Below are 23,036 nucleotides of genomic sequence, written 5' to 3'. Positions count from 1 at the left end.
GACTAGGAGGAATTAAGAGCAGCTGAAAGGTACAGATGTGGGTAAATGGGTAGTATGGAGAACTATGATTACATAAAGCAAAAATAATAATATCCTGTAGGCTTTAATATAGAGAGAAAATTTAAATATACAACCACAGTAGCATATAAATCAGGAGAAGAGTAAATAGAGTTTATGTGTTCCAGAGTTCTTGCATTGTCTGCAAAGAACTAAGGAACCAATTTATAATATATTGTGTTAAATTAACAATACCAATTGTAATCTCTAAAATAACCACCAGGGACGCCTGGGGACGGGGAGGGGGGGATTGGGGGGAACATGGGAGGCTCAGTTGGTTAAGCATGCAATCTCAGCTCAGGTCGTGATCTCAGGGTTGGTGAGTTCAAGCCCCGCATGTGGCTCTGTGCTGACAGGTCAGAGCCTGGAGCCTGCTTGGGATTCTATGTCTCCTCCTCTCTCTGCCCCTCCCCTACTCACTCTCTCTCTCTCAAAAATAAATAAACATTAAAAAAAATAAAAAATAAGTAAAATAAAATAACCACTAAAAGAATGTATAATTATCAAGCTAATGGGCAGAGGGTAGAATGAGGTTTGGGTGAGGAGAGATGGAAATCAAATCATAAAATATACTCAACCAAACCAGAGAAGGCAAGAAAGGAGAGATAAAAATAAAAAATGACACAAATACAAAGTGAACAGTAAGATGGCTTTTTTAGACTTCAATATATTGGTGACTGTTCCAACTAAATGCTCAATTAAAAGTCAAGAACGAGCACAATGAATTTTTAAAATATATGCTGCTTACAAGGCACACAAATGGAAAAGTTACAGCATGCAAATGCTAAGTAAAAAGTAGGCTTTAAGGCAAAAAAACATTATTCAAAAATAAATATTCAATAAATCATCAAGGTAAAACAATTCTAAATTTGTATGTACATAATAATAAAGCACCAAAATATATATAAAGTAAAAATTAACATAACTATAGGGGCACCAGTCTGGCTCAGTAGACAGAGCATGTGACTCTTGATCTTGGGGTCATAGGTTTGAGCCCCACATTGAGGGCAGAGTTTACTAAAAAAATATTAAATAAAATAAAAATAACTGTAAAAAGAAACAGAAAATCTATAGTCCAAGTAAGAGATTTTAATATGCCTCTCATGTAATATCATAACCTCATATAATAGAGATCAATAAAAATAGACAAGATTGAATGTTATCATTAAATATGACCTAATTGACATATATAAAACACTACATTCAAAATTCAGAATATACGTTCTTTAAATACACATGAAGCATTTTTAAAAAATGATCTGATGCTGTACCATAAAGCAAATCTCAATATCATACAGTAAAATTCAGCTCAATATCATACAGTAAAAATCAATGGTAGAAAAATCCCTATATATTTGAAATTTTAAATACACATTTCAAAAAGAAATCTCAAGTAGAAAATATTCTTTAACTGATTAGTAATAAAAATAAAACATATCAAAACTTGTGGGATGCAGCTAAAGCTCTGCTAAAGTGAAATTTATCATCACAAAGATATATGTTGTGGGCAAAAGGATGAAAAATAACAAACTAACCACATCCTTAGTTAAAAAGAGGGCATATTAAGCACAAAGAAAAAACAAAGGGCCAGAGAAAGACCATATGATTTCACTCATATGTGGGATTTAAGAAACAAAACAAACGAAGGTGGAGGGAAAGAAAAAGAGAGAGAGGCAAACCATAAAACAGACTCTTAACTATAGAGAACAGAGTGAGAGCTGCTGGAGGGGACGGGGGTAGGGGATGGGCAAAATGGGTGGTGGAGATTAAGGAGGGCACTTGTTGTGATGAGCCCCGGGTGTTGTATGAAGAAAGGAAAGGAAATAATAAAAATAAGAACAGAAATTGATGAAATGGAAAACAAACACACATTAAAGAGGATCAACCTAGACAAAAAGATAGTTCTTTTTGAAAAGCTTCATTAAATCGATAAGACCCTGGCAAGCCTAAGCAAATGACCAAAAAAAAACCGGCAAAATTACCATATCAGGAATAAAAACAGGTGGCATCAATTAACCATAGGTACATTTTTTAAAAACATAGAATGATCTTACAAATAACATCAGACAAATAAATTTGAAATTTTAGATAACATAAATTTCTAAAATAACTCAATTTACCAATCTGACATGATAAAAAAGAAAATCATAACAATATCATATTATTAAGGAAATACAATGCATAATTTAAGATCTAACTATAAGGAAATTTATAGGCCCAGATGACTTACTTCTTGAATTATTCCAAACATTTAAGAAATAATGCCAATCTTATACATTGTCATGCAGAGAATAGAGAATAATTTCCAACTCACTGTATGAGATCAACACAAAACCTTAATACCAAAACTTAACAAGGACATTATAAGAAAGAAAAATTATATGGCAATTTTATTCATAAAAGACATGCAATAAATCCTAAATAAAATATTAACAAAGTAAATCCAACAATATTTAAAGAAAAATACATTGCAACCAACTGGGATTTGATTCAGGAATGGAAGGCAAAGCTTCACATTCAAAAGTCAATGAATAAGCACAAACATTTCTTAAATCTATCAATATACCACACCAAAGACAAAAAGGATAAGTAAGGTGATTATCTCAATAGTATAGAAAAAACACTTGATAAGATCCAACATCCGTCCATGATAAAAATTCTTAGTAAACTAGAAGTAAATGGGAACTTTCCTAAGTGAGCAAAAAGTATCTTTAAAAAATAATCTATCAGGGCACCTGGGTGGCTCAGTCAGTTAAGCATCTGACTTCAGCTCAGGTCATGATCTCACAATTCGTGAGTTCGAGCCCAGTGTCGGGCTCTGTGCTGACAGCTCAGAACCTAGAGCCTGCTTCAAATTGTTTCTCCCTCTCTGTCTGCTCCTCCCCAACTCGTGCTCTATCTCTGTCTCTCAAAAAATAGATAAACGTTAAAAAAAAAATCTATCAATAACTTATGTCCACACAAAACCTGCCCACAAATGTTTACAGCAGTTTTATTTGTATTTGCCAAAAACTGAAAGTAACCAAGATATCTTCCAACAAATGAATGGATAAACAAACTGTGGTACATACATACAGTAGAATATTATCCAGTGATGGAAAAAATGAGCTATCAAGCCACCAAAAGACTTGGAGAAACCTTAAATACATATTACTAAGAGGAAAAAAAGCCAACCTGAAAAGACTACATACTCTAGGATTCCAATTACATGACATCTTGAAAAAGGAAAAACTATAGAGACAGTAAAAAAGATTACTGGTTGCTAGGTACTGAGAGAAATGGAGAGGAAGAAGATGGAACACAGTATTTTTAGGGCAGGGAAACTAGTGTGTATGGTACTGTAATGGTAGATACCTGACCTTATGCATTTGTCAAAACCCATAGAATTGTACAACACAGAGTGAATCCTAATGTAAATTATGGACTTCAGGTAGCAATAATATATAAATATTGGTTCATCATTGGTAACAAATACAGCACACCAAGGCAAGATGTCAATAATAGGGGAACCTGGGGACCTTAGGGGAAGGGAATATATATGGGAGCTCTATGTTCTGCTTGATTTTTCTTTAAACCTAAAACTTCTCTAAAAAACAAAGTCTACTAGTTTGTTTGCTAGTTTAAATCTATAGCAAACAGCATACTTTAGAGTAAAATGAAGACTTTTCCTCTCAAACTGGGCACCAGATAAGGATGCCAACCATCGCACTTGCATTCAACACTATTCTGGAGGTCCAGCGAAGAAAGGTAAGAAAAGAAAAATCAGTAACTAGTTTGGAAAAGAAGAAAAGAAAGTGTCATTACTTGCATCACATATGATAGTAGATGTAGAAAATCTAAAAGAATCTGTAAATTATTAGAATTACTGTCTTCATTAACTGAATACGAGATGAATAAACTAAAATCAAATACATTGCTATACAGCAGTATTAATATAAATGAAAGCAAAAGTAAATAGCACTTAAATTAGTATCAAAAATATCAGATACTTAGGAGTAAATCCAATAATTTAACTTTTTATAACCTAAAAGATGTATAAAATGTGTACTCAGACAGCTATAAAACACTTCAAAGAAGTGATAACATGGAAAGATAAATTGTGTTCATTACTAGAAGGAGCCACATTGTGTAAAGATGTTAACTTCTCTCAAATTAATATGTAGATTCAGTGCAAATGCAATTAATATCTGATAGGTTCTTGTGTGTGTGTGTGTGTGTGTGTGTGTGTGTGTGTGTGTGTGTAGAAACTGACAAGCTGATTCTAAAATGTATTTTAAAATGTAGGGGGGTGCAGAGGTAGTTCAGTCAGCTGAACGTCCAACTTTGGCTCAGGTCAAGGTCTCACAGTTCGTGGGTTCAAGGCCCAATTAAGCTCTGTGCTGGCAGCTCAGAGCCTGGAGCCTGCTTCAGATTCTGTACCTCCTTCTCTGCCCCTCCCCCACTCACACTGTCTCTGTCTCTGTCTCTCAAAAATAAATAAACATGAAAAAAAAATTTTTAATGTAGGGACGCCTGGGTGGCTCAGTTGTTTGAGCACCCAACTCTTGGTTTCAAGGCAGGTCATGATCCCAGGGTCATGGGATCGAGCCCCACGTTCAGCTCCTTACTGAGCATGCTTGGGATATTCTCTCTCTTTCCCTCTGCCCCTCTCCCCTGCTTGCTCTCTCTCTTTAAAATTAAAAAAAATTTTTTTTAATTACAAAAATTGTAGAGGGCCAGGAATGGCCATGGCACTCACTATAGAAGAAATATTAGGAGGACCTTATCTACTAAACATCAAGATTTTTATACAGTGATATTAATCAGCACAATGGGATATTGGCACAAGAATACATAAGTAGAACAATGGAACAGAATATAAATCCAGAAACAGAACAATACATATATGGGTACTTAATTTTTAGAATTAAAAACTCTTCTAGAGGTAACATGGGAAAATCATTTTATGACCTAACCATAGGAAGATGCCTGAAACAGGATATACAATGTATTACTCAAAAAAGAAAAAAGTTAATATATTGGAACATGGTTATTCATCAAAAGCACCATTAAGATAATCTGATAAAGGTATCTGCAAAAATACATGTGGCAATTTCATACTTAATGGTGAATTATTAAATATTTTCCAATGAGAGAGGGAAAATGATTACTGCAGTCACCACTTCTGTTCAATTTGAGGTCCTAGCCAGTATAATAAGGCAAGAAAAAGAAATAAAAGGCATATAAGTACTGAAAAGAAAGAAAATAAAACTGTTATTTTCAGATAACATGATTATATACATAGAAAATCAAAAATAATCTACAGTTCAACTATTTAAACCCTAATAAGTGAATTTAGCAAAATCTCTAAATATGAAATTAATATACCAAATCAGTTGCATTTCTATATACCAGCAAAAACAGAAAATGAAAGCTTAAAAGCTAACAGAAATAAGTCAAGGAAAGTATATGATTTCACTCATATACTTATATGTGTAATTTGAGAAACACAACAGATGAACATAGGGGAAGGGAAAGAAAAATAATATAAAAACAGAGTGGGAGGCTAACCAAAAAAGAATCTTGAGTCCAGAGAAAAGCTGAGCACTCCTGGAGGGGAGATGGGGGGTTACGTGGATGAGGGGACGGGTAAGGAGGGCACTTTTGGGGATGAGCACTGGGTGTCGTATGTAAGAGATGAATCACTGAGTTCTATTCCTGAAGCCAAAACTATACTGTATATTAACTAACTTGAATTTAAATTAAAAAAGAAGAAAAAAAATTTAAAGCAAACTTGATGCCAAAAATGGTAACAAGAGAACAATCTGGTGTCTGCCAGAGGGGAAAGTGTAGGGATGGGCAAAATAGGGGAAGGGGTAAAAGGTATGAAAGTCCAGTTATAAAATAAATAGGACATGAGGAGGTGATGTACAGCACAGAGAGTATAATTAATAATATGTAACAACTTTGTATGGTGACAGATGGTACTAGATTTATTGTGATCAATTCATAATGTATATAAATGTTAAATCACTATGTTGTGCACCTGTAACTAATATAATATTGTATGTCAACTACACTTGAATAAATTTTACAATTAAAAAAGACGGGGGCTCCTTGCTGGCTCAGTCAGTGGAGTGTGCAACACTTGATCTTGGGATTGTAGGTTCACACCCCACAATGGGTGTAGAGATTACTTAAAAATAAAATTTTTAAAAATAATTAAAAAATAAACTATACCATTTACAATAATTTCAAAACTAAACCTTAATGCCTACAGATAAATTTAACAAAAGATATGTAATATCCTGACTCTGAAAACCATAAACATTACTGAGAGAAATTTTTAAAAGACTCAAATAAATGGAAAGACAGCCCATGTTCCTGGATCGGAAGACTCAGTATTTCTTACTGTTGTAAAGATATCAGTTATCCTCAAGTTGACCTGTAGTTGCAACATGATTCCAATCAGGGTTTTTGTTTTTGTTTTTGTATTTGCAAAAACTGACATGTTGACTCTAAACTTACGGAAATTCAAAAAGGCCAAGAAAAACCCCAGCAACCTCTAAAAAGGAAAGAGCTAAAGGACTTATACTGCAGATACCAAGACCTGTCAGACAGCTATAATAACTAATAAGTACGCTTTGTAAGAAAAGTAAACTTTGGGGGCGCCTGGATGGCTCAGTCTAGTTGAGTATCCGACTCTTGATTTCGGCTCGGGTCATGATCTCACAGTTTGTGAGTTCGAGACCTGCCTCGGGCTCCACACTGACAGCAGAGCCTGCTCGAAGTTCTCTGCTCCACCCCGACTCCTGTGTGTCTTTCGCTCTCGCTTGCTCGCTCGCACTCTCACTCTCTTCCTCTCCCTCTCACTCTTGCTCTCTCTTCTCACTCAAAATAAATAAGTAAACTTTAAAAAGAATAAAATTAAATCAACATTTTAAAAAGATTGAAGAATAAAGTTATAGCCTGAAACAATTTACATTACATAATCCAAGGAAATTTTTACCTTGGATTCAGTATCGGAAAAAAGAGAATCCCTTCAGCTGGATGAACCAAAACACTTTCTTTTATCAGAGAATTAATATATTATAGTCCATTTTGCCATCCCTTCCAGGAAACTGAAATATGTTTAGTGCTCAAGTGTAACAAGGAACTAATCACACAGTGCTCCAAAAACACATCTCATTGTTTTCTTTAATACACTTTTAATTTATTAGGTATTAAGTTCTCCAAATTATTTTAAGCATTAAATAAGTAAATGACAAAGCTGTTCCTTCAGTGCTTTAAAACCATTCTACTTCCTTATCTGCCAAAGAAGCAAGAGAAACAGCCAGAACCTGGCTCGTTTAAAATTACATTGACGACCCTTGGCAAATCAGAGATGTTTACCTGATCAAGCCCTTCCCCAGCTTTCCTGAGATTCTGTAGCTGGTAAACTTCTAGGCTTCTTCCATCATCTTGACAGCACAAATCAATTACAACACAGCCCTGGTCCTCAAAGGCATTGATTTGATGAAAAGTAAGAAAAGGTTTACTGTAGTACATCCCTTGAAGAAGCTGCAGGGGAAAATACAAAGAAAAAGAGATATTTTACTTTTTCATGTTTTTCTTTAGGGAACAGATCCACAAAGTTTAAATTAAAAGGTCTACTCCCCTCCCCTTTAAATGACAGTCCTAGTAAGTGTAAAAGGTAGAATATGGAATGTAAGAAAGCAAACACTTTGATTTAAGCATTGCTTGCTTAGGTCATCACATTTCATATTAATCAATGAACAGGGCTATTTGATATAAACCAATCAACTGTTACAACTAACTTAAAAGTCCTTATGAAATATGGTCTAATGTTATTTATTTGATAAATAAATCCTAGACTCTATCTTACATGACTGAATAGAAAATACTGCTATTGAGGCACCAGGGTGGCTCAGTAGGTTAAGCATCCAATTCTTGGTTTCAGCTCATGTCAGATCTCATGGTTTGGGATATCTAGCCCCTTGGCCTCTGCACTGATGGTGCAGAACCTGTTTCGGATATTCTCTCTTCTCTCTCTCTCTGTTCCTCCCCTGCTGGTGTGCTTGTGCTCACTCGCTCGCTCTCTCTCTCTCTCTCTCTCTCTCAAAATAAATAAATAAACTTTAAAAAACTATTTAAAAAAAGAGAAAATACTGCTATTAAGTAGCTTATGATGAGTTAAGTGTTTATTCTTTAACAAATGTACTCATTATCAAAATAGGATTTTTTTGGTAATGAAATTAGGGTAAATTTAGGATATCATCTCTTTAGAAAGGCAAAAAGAAGACAAATATCACAGTGTTACTAATCAGGAGTATAGAAAGATATTTAACAAAGGCACTTTGGACTTTGGTAGGATTATCACAATTACAAATCAAGAAGTCATTGAAGCAAACAAAGTATCGTTGCAAAAGCTACAGAAGACCTCTAAGTGAACAACATTCTCTTTAGCAGATATTATGATATGGTAAAATTCATGCTAGTACACCAAGGTTTCTTAGATGCCATTTTAGTTGAATCAGATAATTAAAAGTAAAACCATTTCTTACAATTTTCTAATATGCAAAACCCACTGTGCTCATTAATAAGTAGCTAGCCCTACCTGCGGAAGAAGGCAATATCCTTGATTACAAGCGTCTTATGCAAGCAATGCCCAGTGTGAAGGGAAAAAAAAAAATCAACCATAAAAAGATCTGTCCATTTTCACACCTGTCCTGAGCGCTTATCCACCACGTGAAACCGTGTGTTGTACTGGGGTTCCCAGCTTATGCCATCCGCAAAGGCCTTTCCCCAAAGTTTAGAAGTGACAACTTTCCACAAATTCATCTTTAGAGGCTGCTCAATGAAGATTATGTAGTTCCTTGTCATTCCTAAAAGGTTCCAGCAAATAATAAAATGGGATTTGGCAAATTGGAGTTGTCTGAAACGTGATGGTTGTGGGGAGTTATCCGAATGCCAGGACATAAGGAATTCTCCACTGCTTCCCGGCTTTGCCTGACATAATTCCTGTTCCTACATAAGAAGGGGAGCTGCTTAGAACAGCTTGGGTTGAATGCTCACAGCTCCCTTTTTTATCTTTCTTATTATTCTTTTTAAATTGGTCGGTTTAGGAACCAAGTAAAGAAGCATAATATTAAAGTGTCATTTGTGATCAAGATGTTTATTCTGTAATCCTTTTGCTATTTATACTGAAGGTGAAGATTCAGGAGCAGACTGGCTATAAATGCAGAAAATAGATATTAGAATGCAGAAAATAAATATTCTAAGAAAAAGCTAAACCAATCAAACAGAATATAAATCTCCCCCCCAAAAAATATAGTCAAGACGTTTTCATGATAAGGAGTGCCTGTGACTTTAAAGTTACCTAACATGTTGAATTCTGTCCATTTTTTTAATGGTCAAATGATTTTTCTATTAATACTTTCCTTTTTAGAGCAGTTTCAGGTCTGTAACACAGGTAAAGGGAAGGTACGGAGACGTGCCATACACCCCACCCCCGCCACCCGACAGGCTCCCTGTCATCGACATCCCCCGACTAGAGTGGTTGCTACACCTGATAAACTGACAACCCATCAAAAGCACCCAAAGTCCATAATTTACATTCTGGTTTACTCTTGATGTTATCAATTTTTTAGTACTAAAATGAATTATGTCATTTTAAGCAGTCATTTGGCTAGGATAAGAACTGTGTCACTAAACACAATAAACTTAGGCGGGCGGCATTAAAATGCAACCTCGGTCTGTTATCCACATACTTTGATAAGTGGTATCAACACAGTATGTGCGAAAACTAGCTGGTCTGCTACAGCGGCATTTAAGGCAGACCCCAAGGCAACGCGCCTTATCTCTGAGCTTACCGAAGCTATGATAGTAGGAAGGTCTCATCCCCTCTGCAGAAGCAATAGAACATATCACCTGGGCTCCGTGGATTGTCTCCCCAAGATCCACCTTCTCTGGAGGAACCCGAATAACATTATAGCAAGAACCTGGAAAACAAAGTCTTGTCTTATTTACAAACATTCTAGAATAAAAGATAACCCTTGCACTCGTGGATTACATAAAAGCAGTTAAGAGATTTATGCAATATATGTATGACATTTGTATTTCATAAAGGGTTATTTCTTTTTTTAATGTTTACTTATTTTTGAGAGAGAGAGAGAGAGAGAGAAAGAGAGAGAGAGACAAAGTGAGTGAGCATGAGGCACAAGCCCGGGAGGGGCAGAGACAGAGAGACAGAGGATCTGAAGCAGGCACTACACCACCAGCAGAGATCCCAATATGGGACTCTATCTCACTCAGGAACCATGAGATGGCGGCCTGAGCTGAAGTCAGGTGCTAAACCGACTGAGCCACTCAAGCACCCCCATCAAGGGTTATTTCAAACAAAGACTTGGATTAAGAAAAAACATATTAACTTTATAAAAGTCATTAGCTAAGGTTTTAAAATGATACAAAGTAATCAACCAACAGTTTATTGCATTTTATTTTTTTTCATGATTAGTAGCTAAGTTTACTGCATTTTAATGCTCTCAAAAGCTTACTCTACTACTCTCTCACTCCCTGAAGATGAACTCATTCTCTGTTTTGTAGGAAAACATTAAATAGCAGGCAGGAATATCCTCAAATTCTACTTGTCCCTCACCCCATTCTCGAATCCTTACAACTACAATCTCCACTTGCTCCCACACCAACTCCTTCTCTCCAGTCCTCTGGATCCCTGGGTCCCATCTCATCCTTTCTCATCAATGCATTCATGCAATCGCTTTCATTCATATAATTATTCATCTTACTACTTCTGCAAGAACCAGCTCAGGTAACCACTCAAGTAGCCCCTCCCTGATTCTTCCTCACCCCAAAGGTATTTGGTGCCTCTTCTCAATACCCTGATAATATCCTATACAGTCATACACTTATTTTATTGCACTATAATTTTGTGTGTGTTTATATGCTTCCCAGTACACTGGTAAGTTCTTCAAGGGCAGGAATTGTGTCTGATTCATCTTCATATCCTGTACCAAGCAAGAACTTAGCATTCAGTAGGCACAGTACAAATAGCTATTTATGGATTATTTAACAACGTATGTTTGTTCAATTATCCAGTGAATAGGGACATCTGGGGGGCTCAGTCGGTTAAGCATCCAACTTAGGTCATGGCTCAGGTCATGATATCACAGTTCGTGAGTTCGAGTCCTGCATTGGGCTCTGTACTGACAGCTCGGAGCCTGGAGCCTGCCTCATATTCTGTGTCACCCTCTCTCTGCCCCTCCCCCACTCTCTCTTGCACACTCTCTCTCTCAAAAATAAATAAACATTAAAAAAATTTTTGATCATTCAGTGGATAAGCAAATATTGAGGTCATATTGAATTATATTTCTGGTATCAGAACTGCTCATGCTGGTCCTGAAGAACTGGGGTAACTCACATAACTTTGCAAGCACTCGGGTTCTTTTGGAACAAGATAACCTTTCTGTTCTCTGTCCATTTATTCAGCAATTACTTACTGAGTGTCAGCTATATTCCAAATACTCTTCTAAGGGTCCTAAGTTTATCTTCCAGACACTTACATACCACAGGATGAAAAGGTACAAAAGGCTTTTCTTTTACAAAGCTCAAACCCTAATAAAGCATCCAATAAGTAAAAGCATAAAGCATCAGATGATGATAAGATCTACAGGGATTGGGAGTAAGTGGACGTGGATGGGGGCCACTGTTTGCAGTTGTCATATGGCGATCTGAGAAGGCTGCACTAAGACAGCAACATCTGAGTAAAGACCAGGAGGCGGTGAGGAAGAGAGGCTTGAGGATATCTGGAAGAAACACAATCTGGGCAGAAAGAATAAATACAAAGTTTCTCAGCCAAGAATAAGCCTGGAGTGTCCAAATAATAGCAAGACCAGTGTGGCCCTGTCATAGTCACCAAGAGTCTGAGAGGAGGTGGGTGGGTTAAAAACGTAGCTGGCTGATATGCTGAGTTGTAAGGGGTCAAGGGCAGAAGCACCGAGAGCAGCTGAGACCTTGTCACACTAATTCACATGCGAAAGAATGGTGGACTCAAACCAGAATGCCAGCAGTGGAGGTGGTTGGATGTTTTAATTTATTTTGAAGGCACTGCTGCAATTACTTTTTGACCAATTGGATATGGATGTGAGAGAGACAGATGTGAAGGATGATTCCAAAATTATTGTTCTGAGCAACTGAAAGGACAAAGTTACCATCAACTAAAATGGGGAATTTTTCAAAATAATTTTTAATGTTTTTTATTTATTTTTGAGAGAGGGAGAGAGACAGTGTGAGCAAGGGAGGGAGGGTCAGAGAGAGAGGGAGACACAGAATCTGAAGACAGGCTCCAGGCTCTAAGCTAGCTGACAGCACAGAGCTTGTGTGGGGCTTGAACCCACAAACCACAAGATCATGACCTGAGCCAAAGCCAGATGCTCAACCGACTGAGCCACCCAGGCGCCAAAATGGGGAATATTTTAGGCCAAGAAAATTTAGGGGGAAAGTTTAGGACTTTGGTTTTAAATAAGTTAATTTTGTAACGCCTATTAGACATCCTAGTAAAAACACTGAGTATTTTATGTCAATTGGAGGGGTCTGAGTTGGGCTATAGGTGTGCTGTGAGCACCCATTATATATAAAGTTTGCTTTAGACAGTGATGAGTTATAAAAGCAATAAAAGACCAGTTCTACAGTTCCAAGAGTACCATATTACTCTCTAACTCATTACAAACATTTAATTAGTACTAAAACTACTTGGATTGATTAATGTTTGGAGGATTTTTGTTCATTTTTTTAAAGCCTTAAAAAATATCTGGAAAAGCTTAAACAATTAAAAGCTTTTTTTATTTCTTAAACTTACACATTACTGACAAGCACTTTATTTCAAGAATCATTAAATTTCCTCCAAACACAACCCAGGTAGTCAAGCTCTGCAGCTACATGTACGTTTGAGCTCCCGTTCAAAAATTCTTCATTGAACTAAATAAGGAAGGAGGAGGAGCAGGAGGGGGTGGAGGAAGGGAGAGGTGAAAATTCAGTTTGAGATTAGGAGAAGATAAATAGAAGAATTGCTCATCTCAGCAGTTAGATTAAGTGACAATACTCAACTCACTACATTTAATCACTATTAGTTACTAAATTCTAAGTGCAAGTTGTGAAGCCATGAGGAAGACTGACACATACCCAGGAAACACCCAGCAAAGGAGTGCCCAGAGGAATGACCTGCCCAACACCGTGTGTCTAACTCTGGGAGACTCTTCAGGACTTTGTACAACAGCAGATTGAGGCAAAGTGCCAAGAACAGCCCCTGATGACTGGCGGCAGGGTTTCTCAAAGATCCAGGTTTCACTTGTACCAAAATCACCTGGGGACCTTGTTAAAATGTGCCAAGATCAGAGAAGAACAAATACCATATATTTTCACTCATAAATGGAACAGGAGAAACTTAACAGAGGACCATGGGGGAGGGAATGGGGAAAAAACAGTTGGGGAGAGAGAGGGAGGCAAACCATCAGAGACTCTTGAGTACTGAGAACAAGCTGAGGGCTGATAGGGGAGTGGGAGAGGGGAAGTGGGGTGATGGGCATGGAGGAGGGCACTTGTTGGGATGAGCACTGGGTGTTATATGGAAACCAACTTGACAATAAACTATAAAAAGAATAGAATAAAATAAAATAAAATGCGCCAAGATAAGGGATAAAGGGGTGGTTGGTTAAAATGCAGATTCTTGACTCTCTGAAGATAAAAGCCAGTAATCTACATTGCTAGGAAGCATTCCAGAACATTTTTAGGCACACTAAAGGCTGAGAACCACTGATCTAATGACTACTTTTTTTAGAATATGTATTCAGAATAGCTAAACAGTATTTATCATATTATGAACTAGTTACCCAGTTATTTACTTGATTAATAGAGTTAATTTATTAAGAAATGTATTTTTGGGGGCGCCTGGGTGGCTCAGTTGGTTAAGGATCTGACTTCAGCTCAGGTCATGATCTCGTGGTCTACAAGTTCGAGACCCTTATCAGGCTCTGTGCTGACAGCTCAGAGCCTGGAGCCAGCTTCGGATTCTGTATCTCCCTCTCTCTGTGCTCCTTCCCCAATTCATGATCTGTCTCTCTCTCTCAAAAATAAATAAAAACATTTAAAATTTTTAAAAAACGAAATGCATTTTTTGTCAACCATATTTTAATTAAAAAGAAAATAGTTTAAAATATAGGTCATCTACTTAGGAGAATTCTAGGCAGCCTGGTTCTGGAAAATTTTTCTTGACATAAGAAATAATTATTATGATATTTGAATACATTGCTAAGGGAAGAAAAAACAGACCAAAAAAGTATATAGAGTAGATATTATTTTTTAATCCATTTTTTTAATGATCAAAAAGATGGATGGACAAAAACCTGCTGAGTTAGTTTACCCATTTCCTGAAACATTTTGCGTAAAAGGATGTTTGCTGTTTCCTATAACAGCTTTGAAGAAGACATTCCCTACCCACGATCAGGTAATAAAGAAGAGGAGAGAGAGCTGGGTGATGAAGTTTTAGGATAACTATCTCTACTTGAGCCAGTAAAAAAACAAACCTGCAATATACATTTTAATATACACTCACCTATGTCACTACGGAGAAGTAGACACAAACACCCTGCAAAGCCAATCACTCACAAAAAGGCATCCATTAACCTACACGGAAGTTAAACTATACAAAGGTTTCACAGGTTATACATGACTGATTGATTGACAGGTAAAATAGTCATCACACAGAGAAACATGCACCCAGGTTATAGGAAAGTGAGTTTGCACGCTCTGAGCGTGTTCTGTACTAGTAACAAATAATCACAAAGATAGTCTAACAGAATGACTTTGGGTGGGATTCACGCTTGCTGCCAAGACTGGCCTCACACACTAGAAGCTTGCCTAAGCAAGTCTCTTACACGTTCTCCAGGTTCACTGCCCTTGTCTGCAAAATAGGGGCAATAATAGTACCTCTCTCAGAGAGTTGTTATAAAGATTAAATTTATTTAAAATACATGGAAAAATGCTTAACACCAGTATATACTAGGCACTCAATAAATGTTAGCTGACATTATTAGCTATTAGAACTTTCTGGAACAGATTGGTAGGCAGTTGGAAAAGGAAAGTTGTGGATGACCAGGAAACAGATGTAATGTAAATGGCTGGAAATACACACACAGAGTAACCTTAAGTTACTTTGTAATGTATTTCTCCCAGGATAAAAATAAATCCTCTCCCTTGTGATGAACAATGAACCTTCCCCATATCTGTTTGCTGCAGCATTCTAAATTTCTTGTATTTATAATATGATATTTTTTTTTAAATTCAAGTTTGAGAAATACCTACTGAAAATCCCTGTAATGCCTGTGAGCCAAAAAGCACAACAGAGCATAAAAATGTAAGTCATGCTGAAAAGGTCAAATAGCAAATCAGTTGCTAAGCATATGTATAAAAGGACCACAGAACACAGTAAATTAGGTACCTTCAGCTCAGTTATATCACTTTGGAGATTTCCTTCTGAACCTTTTCAACGAAGTTCCCCATGTCTACACCTTAACCATAATGGAACCCTGGAGAGAGAATTAACTCCTAATTATTTTTAAAAAGACCTCCAGGGGTGCCTGGGTGGCTCAGTTGGTTAAGCATCCCTGGTTTCAGCTCGGGTCATGATCTCACAGTTTGTGGGTTCGAGCCCCGCGTCAGGCTCTGTGCTGACAGCTAGCTCAGAGCCTGGAGCCTGCTTCAGATTCTGTATCTCCCTCTCTTTGACTCTCCCCTGCTCACACGCTCTCTCTCTCTCTCTCTCTAAAATAAATAAATAAATAAATAAATAAATTTAAAACGACCTCCATCCCAATTTTACCATGTGACCCATAGGAGTTCCCCATGTTGTATGCTGTTCCATCGGGGTCATAATGAGGATGTGCAGTTGCTCCATTCACAGCAATAAATTTCCTCCAGTCTACCTGCAAATTTAAGATCATCAAAGATTTTTAAATGTTAAATGGGCAGATCTCTATTTACATGCATCAACAGTAGGAATGTGTCAAATATCTTAAAAATAAGATATGAAAACTACAGTCTAAGCCCTAATGTCTCACCTCTAAGAAATCAAAATTTCCTACTAAGGAAATTGAAACTAAATAATAAACAAAAACTTCACCACCACCACCAAACGAACAAAAATGATTATCCAGTAACGATTCCCCACCCTCCACCAAGATCGCAGGAAAAGTTCAAAAAATAAGAATTAAGGGGCGCCTGGGTGGCTCAGTCGGGCAAGCCTCCGGCTTCAGCTCAGGTCAGATCTCACGTTCGTGGGTTCCAGCCCTGCATCGGGCTCTGTGCTGACAGCTAGCTCAGAGCCTGGAGCCTGCTTTCAGTTCTGTGTCTCCTTCTCTCTCTGCCCCTCCCCCTCTCATGCTCTTGTCTCTCTCTGTATCAAAAATAAATAAAACATTAAAAAAATTAAATTAAAAAAAAGAATTAAAATTCTGGTCCAAAATTTTATTTTATTTTTAATTAATGTGTTAGCTGAATGCAGTAGGGGCCTAGATAATCTCTAGTCCAATTCTATCTGTAGCTAGGAAGAACATGAAATGGCCAAAGTAAATCTGTACTACTGTATTTTTCCTTTACTGTAGCCTTCAGATACTAGAACTAAGGAAGAAATCTAGAATTATCTTTAAGGAAAACCAACCTCACAAGCCTCGATCTACTGAGGAGCCAACCTCATAGGCCTAGATCTACTGAGGACAGAAGGTGCAGAGTAACCCGAATCAGTGGGTAACTTTTTTTTCTTTGTTTAAGGCTCCAATGTCTTCTTCAGGTAACTACTACTCTAAAAGGTATTCGGAAAGGAATGAAATTTTAGAGTCTATTTCATTCATTTTTAAAACTTTATTACTTTTTATTTTTGAGAGAAAGAGTGAGAGAGCATGCGCAAAGGAGGGGCAAAGAGAGAGGGAGACAGAGGGCCCAAAGGGGGCTCTGTGCTGACAGCAGAGAGCCTGATGCAGTGCTCAAACCCATAAACCATGAGATCGTGACCTGAGCCAAACACTTAACCAACTGAGCCACCCAAGCATCCCTTATTCATTTTCTTAAACTATATTTTACCTTTTCTGTTTTTTCCAGGGTTTTGATGTCCACTTTGTTCATAAAGTTGGTCTCAGTACTAAGGTAGTAGTCACCCTTGTACTGCACATAGTTGACATTGGTGTTGTCAGTTATCACTGAAACCAAATCCCAGAGTTACTTAAACATTACAACTTACTGTAGCACACAGTCAGAGTGGGAACACAGTTTAAACATCCTCTTATACCAAAAAAAAAAAAAAAAAACAAAGAAAAATTCTATTTCAAGATATGCATTTGTATAGATCAACATATGTCATAATTAAATAATCATCACTATCACCCAGAAATTCTGAACACAGTCAAGGCTGCTTACCGGGCAGCTCAAACTTTGATAAGAAACGTTCAAAGATATTCTTGCAGGGGTCCGGGAGCGCGAGCGTGCCAAATTCTGAGATCACAATTCGATCATGAACACTATTGGCCTTATAAGTATCACTCTGTAGGAACTTGCTTCTATACGTTACTGTGCCCTTCTCCATCCTGAACTGGTGAAGCAGAGCCATCCCATCAAACCAGTGATTGTACCTTCAGACAGCAGCAAAATTAGAAAAACAAATAGCAGTAAAAAAAAAACACAGAGGTAAATGAGAGCCTTCAAATATAGAGATAAGGAATTGGAATGGGTTTCCAGCACAACTGTTAGTTTGAAAACTTGAATAAGACATGACACCTTTTGAGTATATCCTGAAATCCAACGAAGAAGAGCAACTTATATCATCCTGACCCTCATTCCCCTGTCAAAAAACTCACACTTGGAAGGCAAAAAAAGAAAAAAAAAATCTCCAAATTGGTGACTCCTAAAATAAGTCTGATTTCTATCCTATAGCCAAGAGAACAGCATGAGAGGATATGGAATACTTGACATTTTCCAAATTAAAATGGGTTCCTTAGCTTTAAGAAATAATAATCTTCATATCTTATGTATGTATATATATTTTCCATTTACTTTAAAATTTTTTTAATTCATCAGAATTATGCTAACATTAACCATTAAGATGACTGTCCTTACTGGATAATGATTTTTGTACATATGATTACAGTAGAAATTATCCAGTTAAATGATGAAACATCAAGACACTATAAGGAAAAGTTTGTGGCTTTGCTTTTAAGAGTTTCACATTGGGGTTTCTGGGTGGCTCAGTCAGTTAAGCGACTGACTCTGGATTTCAACTCAGGTCACAATCTCAGGGTCCATGGGTTCAAACCCCGCATCAGGCTCTGTGCTGACAACTCAGAGCCTGGAGCCTGCTTCAGATTCTGTGTCTCCCTCTCTCTTTGCCCCTACCCCCCAATCAAATAAAGACATAAAAAATTTTTTTAAAGTTTCACATTATATAGTATTTTCATTCATGTGCTTGATATGCTGAATGCTTTGTATGTCTTCAGCACAGATAAGCAAGGCTAACACCATTCATTGTGTTAAAAGGCAATGGTCCTGGAAGCAAGGAATAAAAGAAATATTCATACGCTTATGTTTATAGCAGCATTATCGGTAACAAGCAAAAAATGGAGGCAACCCAGGGGCCATTAAAAAGGAAGGAAATTCTGTCACATGCTATAACATGGAAGAACTTTGAGGACAGTATTATAAATGAAATAAGCCAGTCACACACACAAAAAGGCAGAGTTTCAGTTTTGCAGGCTGGAAAAGTTCTGAAAATCTGTTTCACAACAATATAAATACGTAACACTAACCTTTACTGTAAAAATGGCTAAGATGATAAATTTTATATATTTTTCACCACAATAAAAAAATGCAGGAAATAAAATTAAAATTAAAAATGACTCTCTTTGTCCAGTGATTTGAGATGCCATCTTTATTATAAACTAAATTTCCATTAGTTCTTGGATTTATTTCTTGGCTTTATATTCTATATTGCTTGGTCTACGGCCATACCACCCTGAATGCATCCGATCTCGTCTATTCTATATTGCTTGTCTATTTATTTATGCACTGATATCACAATGTTTTAATCATAGAGGGTTTGTAGTATTTTTTAATGTCTGGAAAGGCTAGTCCCTTCACTGAAAATCTTTGTTGTGTGTTTTCTTGACTATTCTTGCATAGTTATATTTCCTTATAAACTTTGGTATTGATCTAATTTCCTTTAAAAAGTTGTTGGAATTTTAAAGATTGTATTAAATTTTATTTTTTTCCATAATATTTTATTGTCAAATTGTTTTCCATACAACACCCAGTGCTCTTCCCCATAAGTGCCCTCCACCATCACCACCACCTCTTTTCCCCCCTCCCCCTTCATGCTAAGCGAAGTAAGTCAGGCAGAGAAGGACAGAAACCATATGTTTGCACTCATAGGTCTAACAGGAGAACAGGAGAGACCTAATGGAGGACCAGGGGGAGGGGAAGAGGGAAAGAGAGTTGGGGAGAGAGAGGGACGCAAAACTTGAGAGACTATTGAATGCTGAAAATGAACTGAGAGTTGAAGGGGAAGATTGTATTAAATTTTAAATTTAACTTAGGGAGCACTGACATCTTTATGATGTGGAATTATCCTATTCAGGAAGAGAGGATGTTTTCTCATTTGCTTGATTGCATCTTTCAGGAGTGTTATGATTTATTTATTTATTTTAGAGAAAGAGAGAGAATGAGAGCAGGGGAGAAGCGCAGGGGGAGAGAGACAGACAGAGACTCCCAAGTAGGCTCCACATTCAGTGCAGAGCCCGACATGGGCTTGATCCTAGGACCCTGGGATCTCAATCTTAGCCAAATCAAGTGTCAACAGACTGAGGCACCTAGGCACCCAAGGAGTGTATTAAAGTTTGCACATTTCTTATTAAGTTCCTAAATATTTAATCTTCTTTGTTGCTACTGCAAAAGTTTTTTTCACCATTATGTTCCCTAACTGGTTATTGTTTGTATATATGAAGGCTATTTATTGATTTCAGTAGGTTAATTTTACATCCTGTTACCTTACCTTTTATTGTTTAAGTTAGTTTTGTCATTGATTCTGTGTGGTCTTCCAGGTTTACGAGGATATCATCTGCAAATGGAGATAGTCCTACTCTATTAATCTTTGGGCCTCTAATCAATTTCTTTAGTCGGACTGTATTGGTTACATCTGGTTGAAAAGCAGTGGAATAGGGGCCATCCTTTCCTTGCTCCTGTCTTAAAAAAAATACTTGTAGTGTTTCTCAATTTAATATCACTGATTTTAAGACTAAGATTAAAACATATATGTGTCTGGAGGGGGTGCCTGAGTGGCTCAGTCAGTTGAGCATCTGACTTCAGTTCAGGTCATGATCTTGCAGTTTGTGGGTTCGAGCCCCGCATCAGCTGTGCTAACAGCTCCAAGCCTGAGACCTGCTTCAGATTCTGTGTGTGTGTGTCTCTCTCTCTCTGCCCCTCCTAGCTCATGCTCTGTCTCTCTCAAAAATGAACAAACATCAAAAAAAATTAAAAACAAAACATATGTGTGTGTATATATATATACACATATGCACACATATACATACATATGTATATACCCACATATTTATATATACATATATCATTACATATGTGTATATATTGTATATAGTATATATTATATGTACATATATTTACATGTATGTATATATCTGTGTGTATGTATATAAAATGACATTAAGAAAGTATTCATCAAGTCCTGTTTTTTTGAGTATTTTTATGAGGAATGAATGTTGAATTCTGACAAAAGTTTTGTCAGCATTTATAGAGATAATCCTATGACTATCCTGAGACCTATTAATATGGCATATAATATTAATGGATTTCCAAATAATGAACCTATGTTGCATTCTTGAAATTAATCTTACATCATTGTGAATTATATTTTTATATAGTGTTGGATTCTATTTATTAAAAAATATTAATAAATATATTTATTTATACTGCATTATCACAATATATTTTAATTTTTCATTGATATTCATAAATAATATGAATAAATAAGTTTTCTTATTTTCTTATTACTGTCTGCATCATGTGTAAATAATCAACATTATACTCCTTTCATTTTCTGTGAAATAATATACTAAGCTTTAGGATGATTTGATATTTGAAGGCTTGGTAGCATTTCTCTATGTAGAAATCTGGGCCTGGTGCTTTTTTGAGAGGTAAGTAATTAACAAGTATCTCTTATTCCTCTACAAAAACTGTTCTGTTCAAACTTGCTATCTCTATGAATTTTGGTAATCTATGTTCTCCCAGAAAATTATCCATTTCACGAGGTTCTCAAATGTATCTGCATAAAGGCTTACAAAGTCTCCTGTAAATTTTTACCTATTTCAAAGGATTTCTTTCCATTGCCATTTCTTGTTTTGCATATTTTTACTTCCTCCCTTTTTCTTCTTGATCATGTTAGCTGGTAGTTTCTCTGTTTTGGTAATTTTTTTCAAAAAACACTAAAAACAAAATAATTTCAATAAATATTGCGAATTCTAATCTAAAACCTCTACAACTACAATACATAGTCTCAAACACAAACTCTGGGTACAATACCAGACACTCAGTTCATGTTCTTTTGTTTTCCTTTTTTTTTTTTTTTGATTGCCACCTCTTATTGTTGACCCACACTGACCTGTTAACCAAAACCCCTAAATGATTTCTAACACATTCTGCTGTTAAACCACATCTCTTTCATCCTTGCTCTTGCAAAAAATTTTTTAATCCACATAATATGTTATTATATATATGGTGTATATATAATATTCAACTTGTTAAATTCCATTTCATGAGATCCCTCGAGACTCTATCATCCACGCATTCATTTACTCAAACCAGTCAACTTTTCTTGAGCCCCTACTGTCTGCCAGGCTTGTGCCAAGATCAGTGCTTCCAGGCACATAAATAACTATGTCATTAAGTTATTACTGAAACAACACAGAAGTGATTTTTAAAAAATACTGGAGTGCCTGGGTGGCTCAGTCAGTTGAGCATCTGACTTCAGCTCAGGTCATGATCTCTCGGTTTGTGGCTTTGAGCCCCGTGTTGGGCTCTGTGCTGACTGTTAGCTCAGAGCCTGGGGCCTGCTTCAGATTCTGGGTCTCCCTCTCTCTGTCCCTCCCCTGTTCACTCTCTGTCTCTCAAATAAAAATAAATGTAAAAAAAAATTTTAAATACTATATGTGCACAGAAGGAGCAACAGGATGGAAGGATGGGGGCTCAGGGAAGGGTCTAGAGGAAAGGAGACATTTGTCTGGTTCCCTAAGGATGTTTGCAAGTTGGAGAAGGGGAGAAGGGCAGAGCCACCAGCAGCAGGCGACGATGCTGGAGAAACAGGTCAGCACAAGACCTCTCTGCACTTAGACTTGCAGCTCAAAGACCTTCAACAGGAACGTGTGGAGTTTTGAAACGAGAGAGTGAGACTGGGGTGCCTGGGTGGCTCAATTGGTTGGGTGCTGACTTCGGCTCAGGTCATGATCTCGCGGTTCATGGGTTTGAACCCTGCGTCAGGCTCTGTGCTGAGCACTAGCTCAGAGCCTGGAGTCTGTCTTCAGATTCTATGTCTCCCTTTCTCTCCAACCCTCCCCTGCTCATTTTCTCTCTGTCTCCCTCCCTCCCTCTCTCTCTCTCTCTCTCTCTCAAAAATGAATAAAACATTAAAAAAAGAAAAAGAAACAGGAGAGTGAAACAGTGAGACCTGCATCTTAGATAGGTCACTCTGGACACAGAGTAGAACACGGGACAGACTGAGAAGCATCCAGACTTGGAGAAACCAGCGAGGAGACCAGGCAATAATTCAAGTGCGAGAGGACGAGAGCCTGAACTGAAGCACTATAATCAGAAAAGGACAAATTCCAGGAACAAGCCAGGACAAAAGCAGTCCGAAGAGAAGGGAAGGTTCAAAAAGT

At 37.1% G+C, this 23,036-nt stretch overlaps 1 protein-coding gene across 2 annotated transcripts in view; it reads right to left on the bottom strand.

The window, feature by feature from the left end:
• Window positions 1–23,036, bottom strand: part of BCO2 (beta-carotene oxygenase 2) — a 39,416-nt gene that overhangs the window by 9,647 nt on the left and 6,733 nt on the right. The window contains exons 2-8 of one of the 2 annotated variants that reach the window (XM_029957046.1): window positions 21,466–21,587; window positions 17,518–17,729; window positions 17,185–17,300; window positions 15,929–16,031; window positions 9,909–10,037; window positions 8,761–8,921; window positions 7,429–7,596 (exon numbers count right to left, since the gene is read on the bottom strand). In XM_029957046.1, the coding sequence (XP_029812906.1) occupies window positions 7,429–7,596; window positions 8,761–8,921; window positions 9,909–10,037; window positions 15,929–16,031; window positions 17,185–17,300; window positions 17,518–17,707 (867 nt within the window). In that variant the 5' untranslated portion in view covers window positions 17,708–17,729; window positions 21,466–21,587. The remainder of the gene's footprint in view (window positions 1–7,428; window positions 7,597–8,760; window positions 8,922–9,908; window positions 10,038–15,928; window positions 16,032–17,184; window positions 17,301–17,517; window positions 17,730–21,465; window positions 21,588–23,036) is intronic. The other variant, XM_029957045.1, reaches the window with a different exon arrangement.

Source organism: Suricata suricatta, chromosome 11 (assembly GCF_006229205.1).
Source record: "Suricata suricatta isolate VVHF042 chromosome 11, meerkat_22Aug2017_6uvM2_HiC, whole genome shotgun sequence".
NCBI classification, from domain to species: Eukaryota; Metazoa; Chordata; class Mammalia; order Carnivora; family Herpestidae; genus Suricata; species Suricata suricatta.
This window is presented reverse-complemented; position numbering and strand designations above follow the sequence as displayed.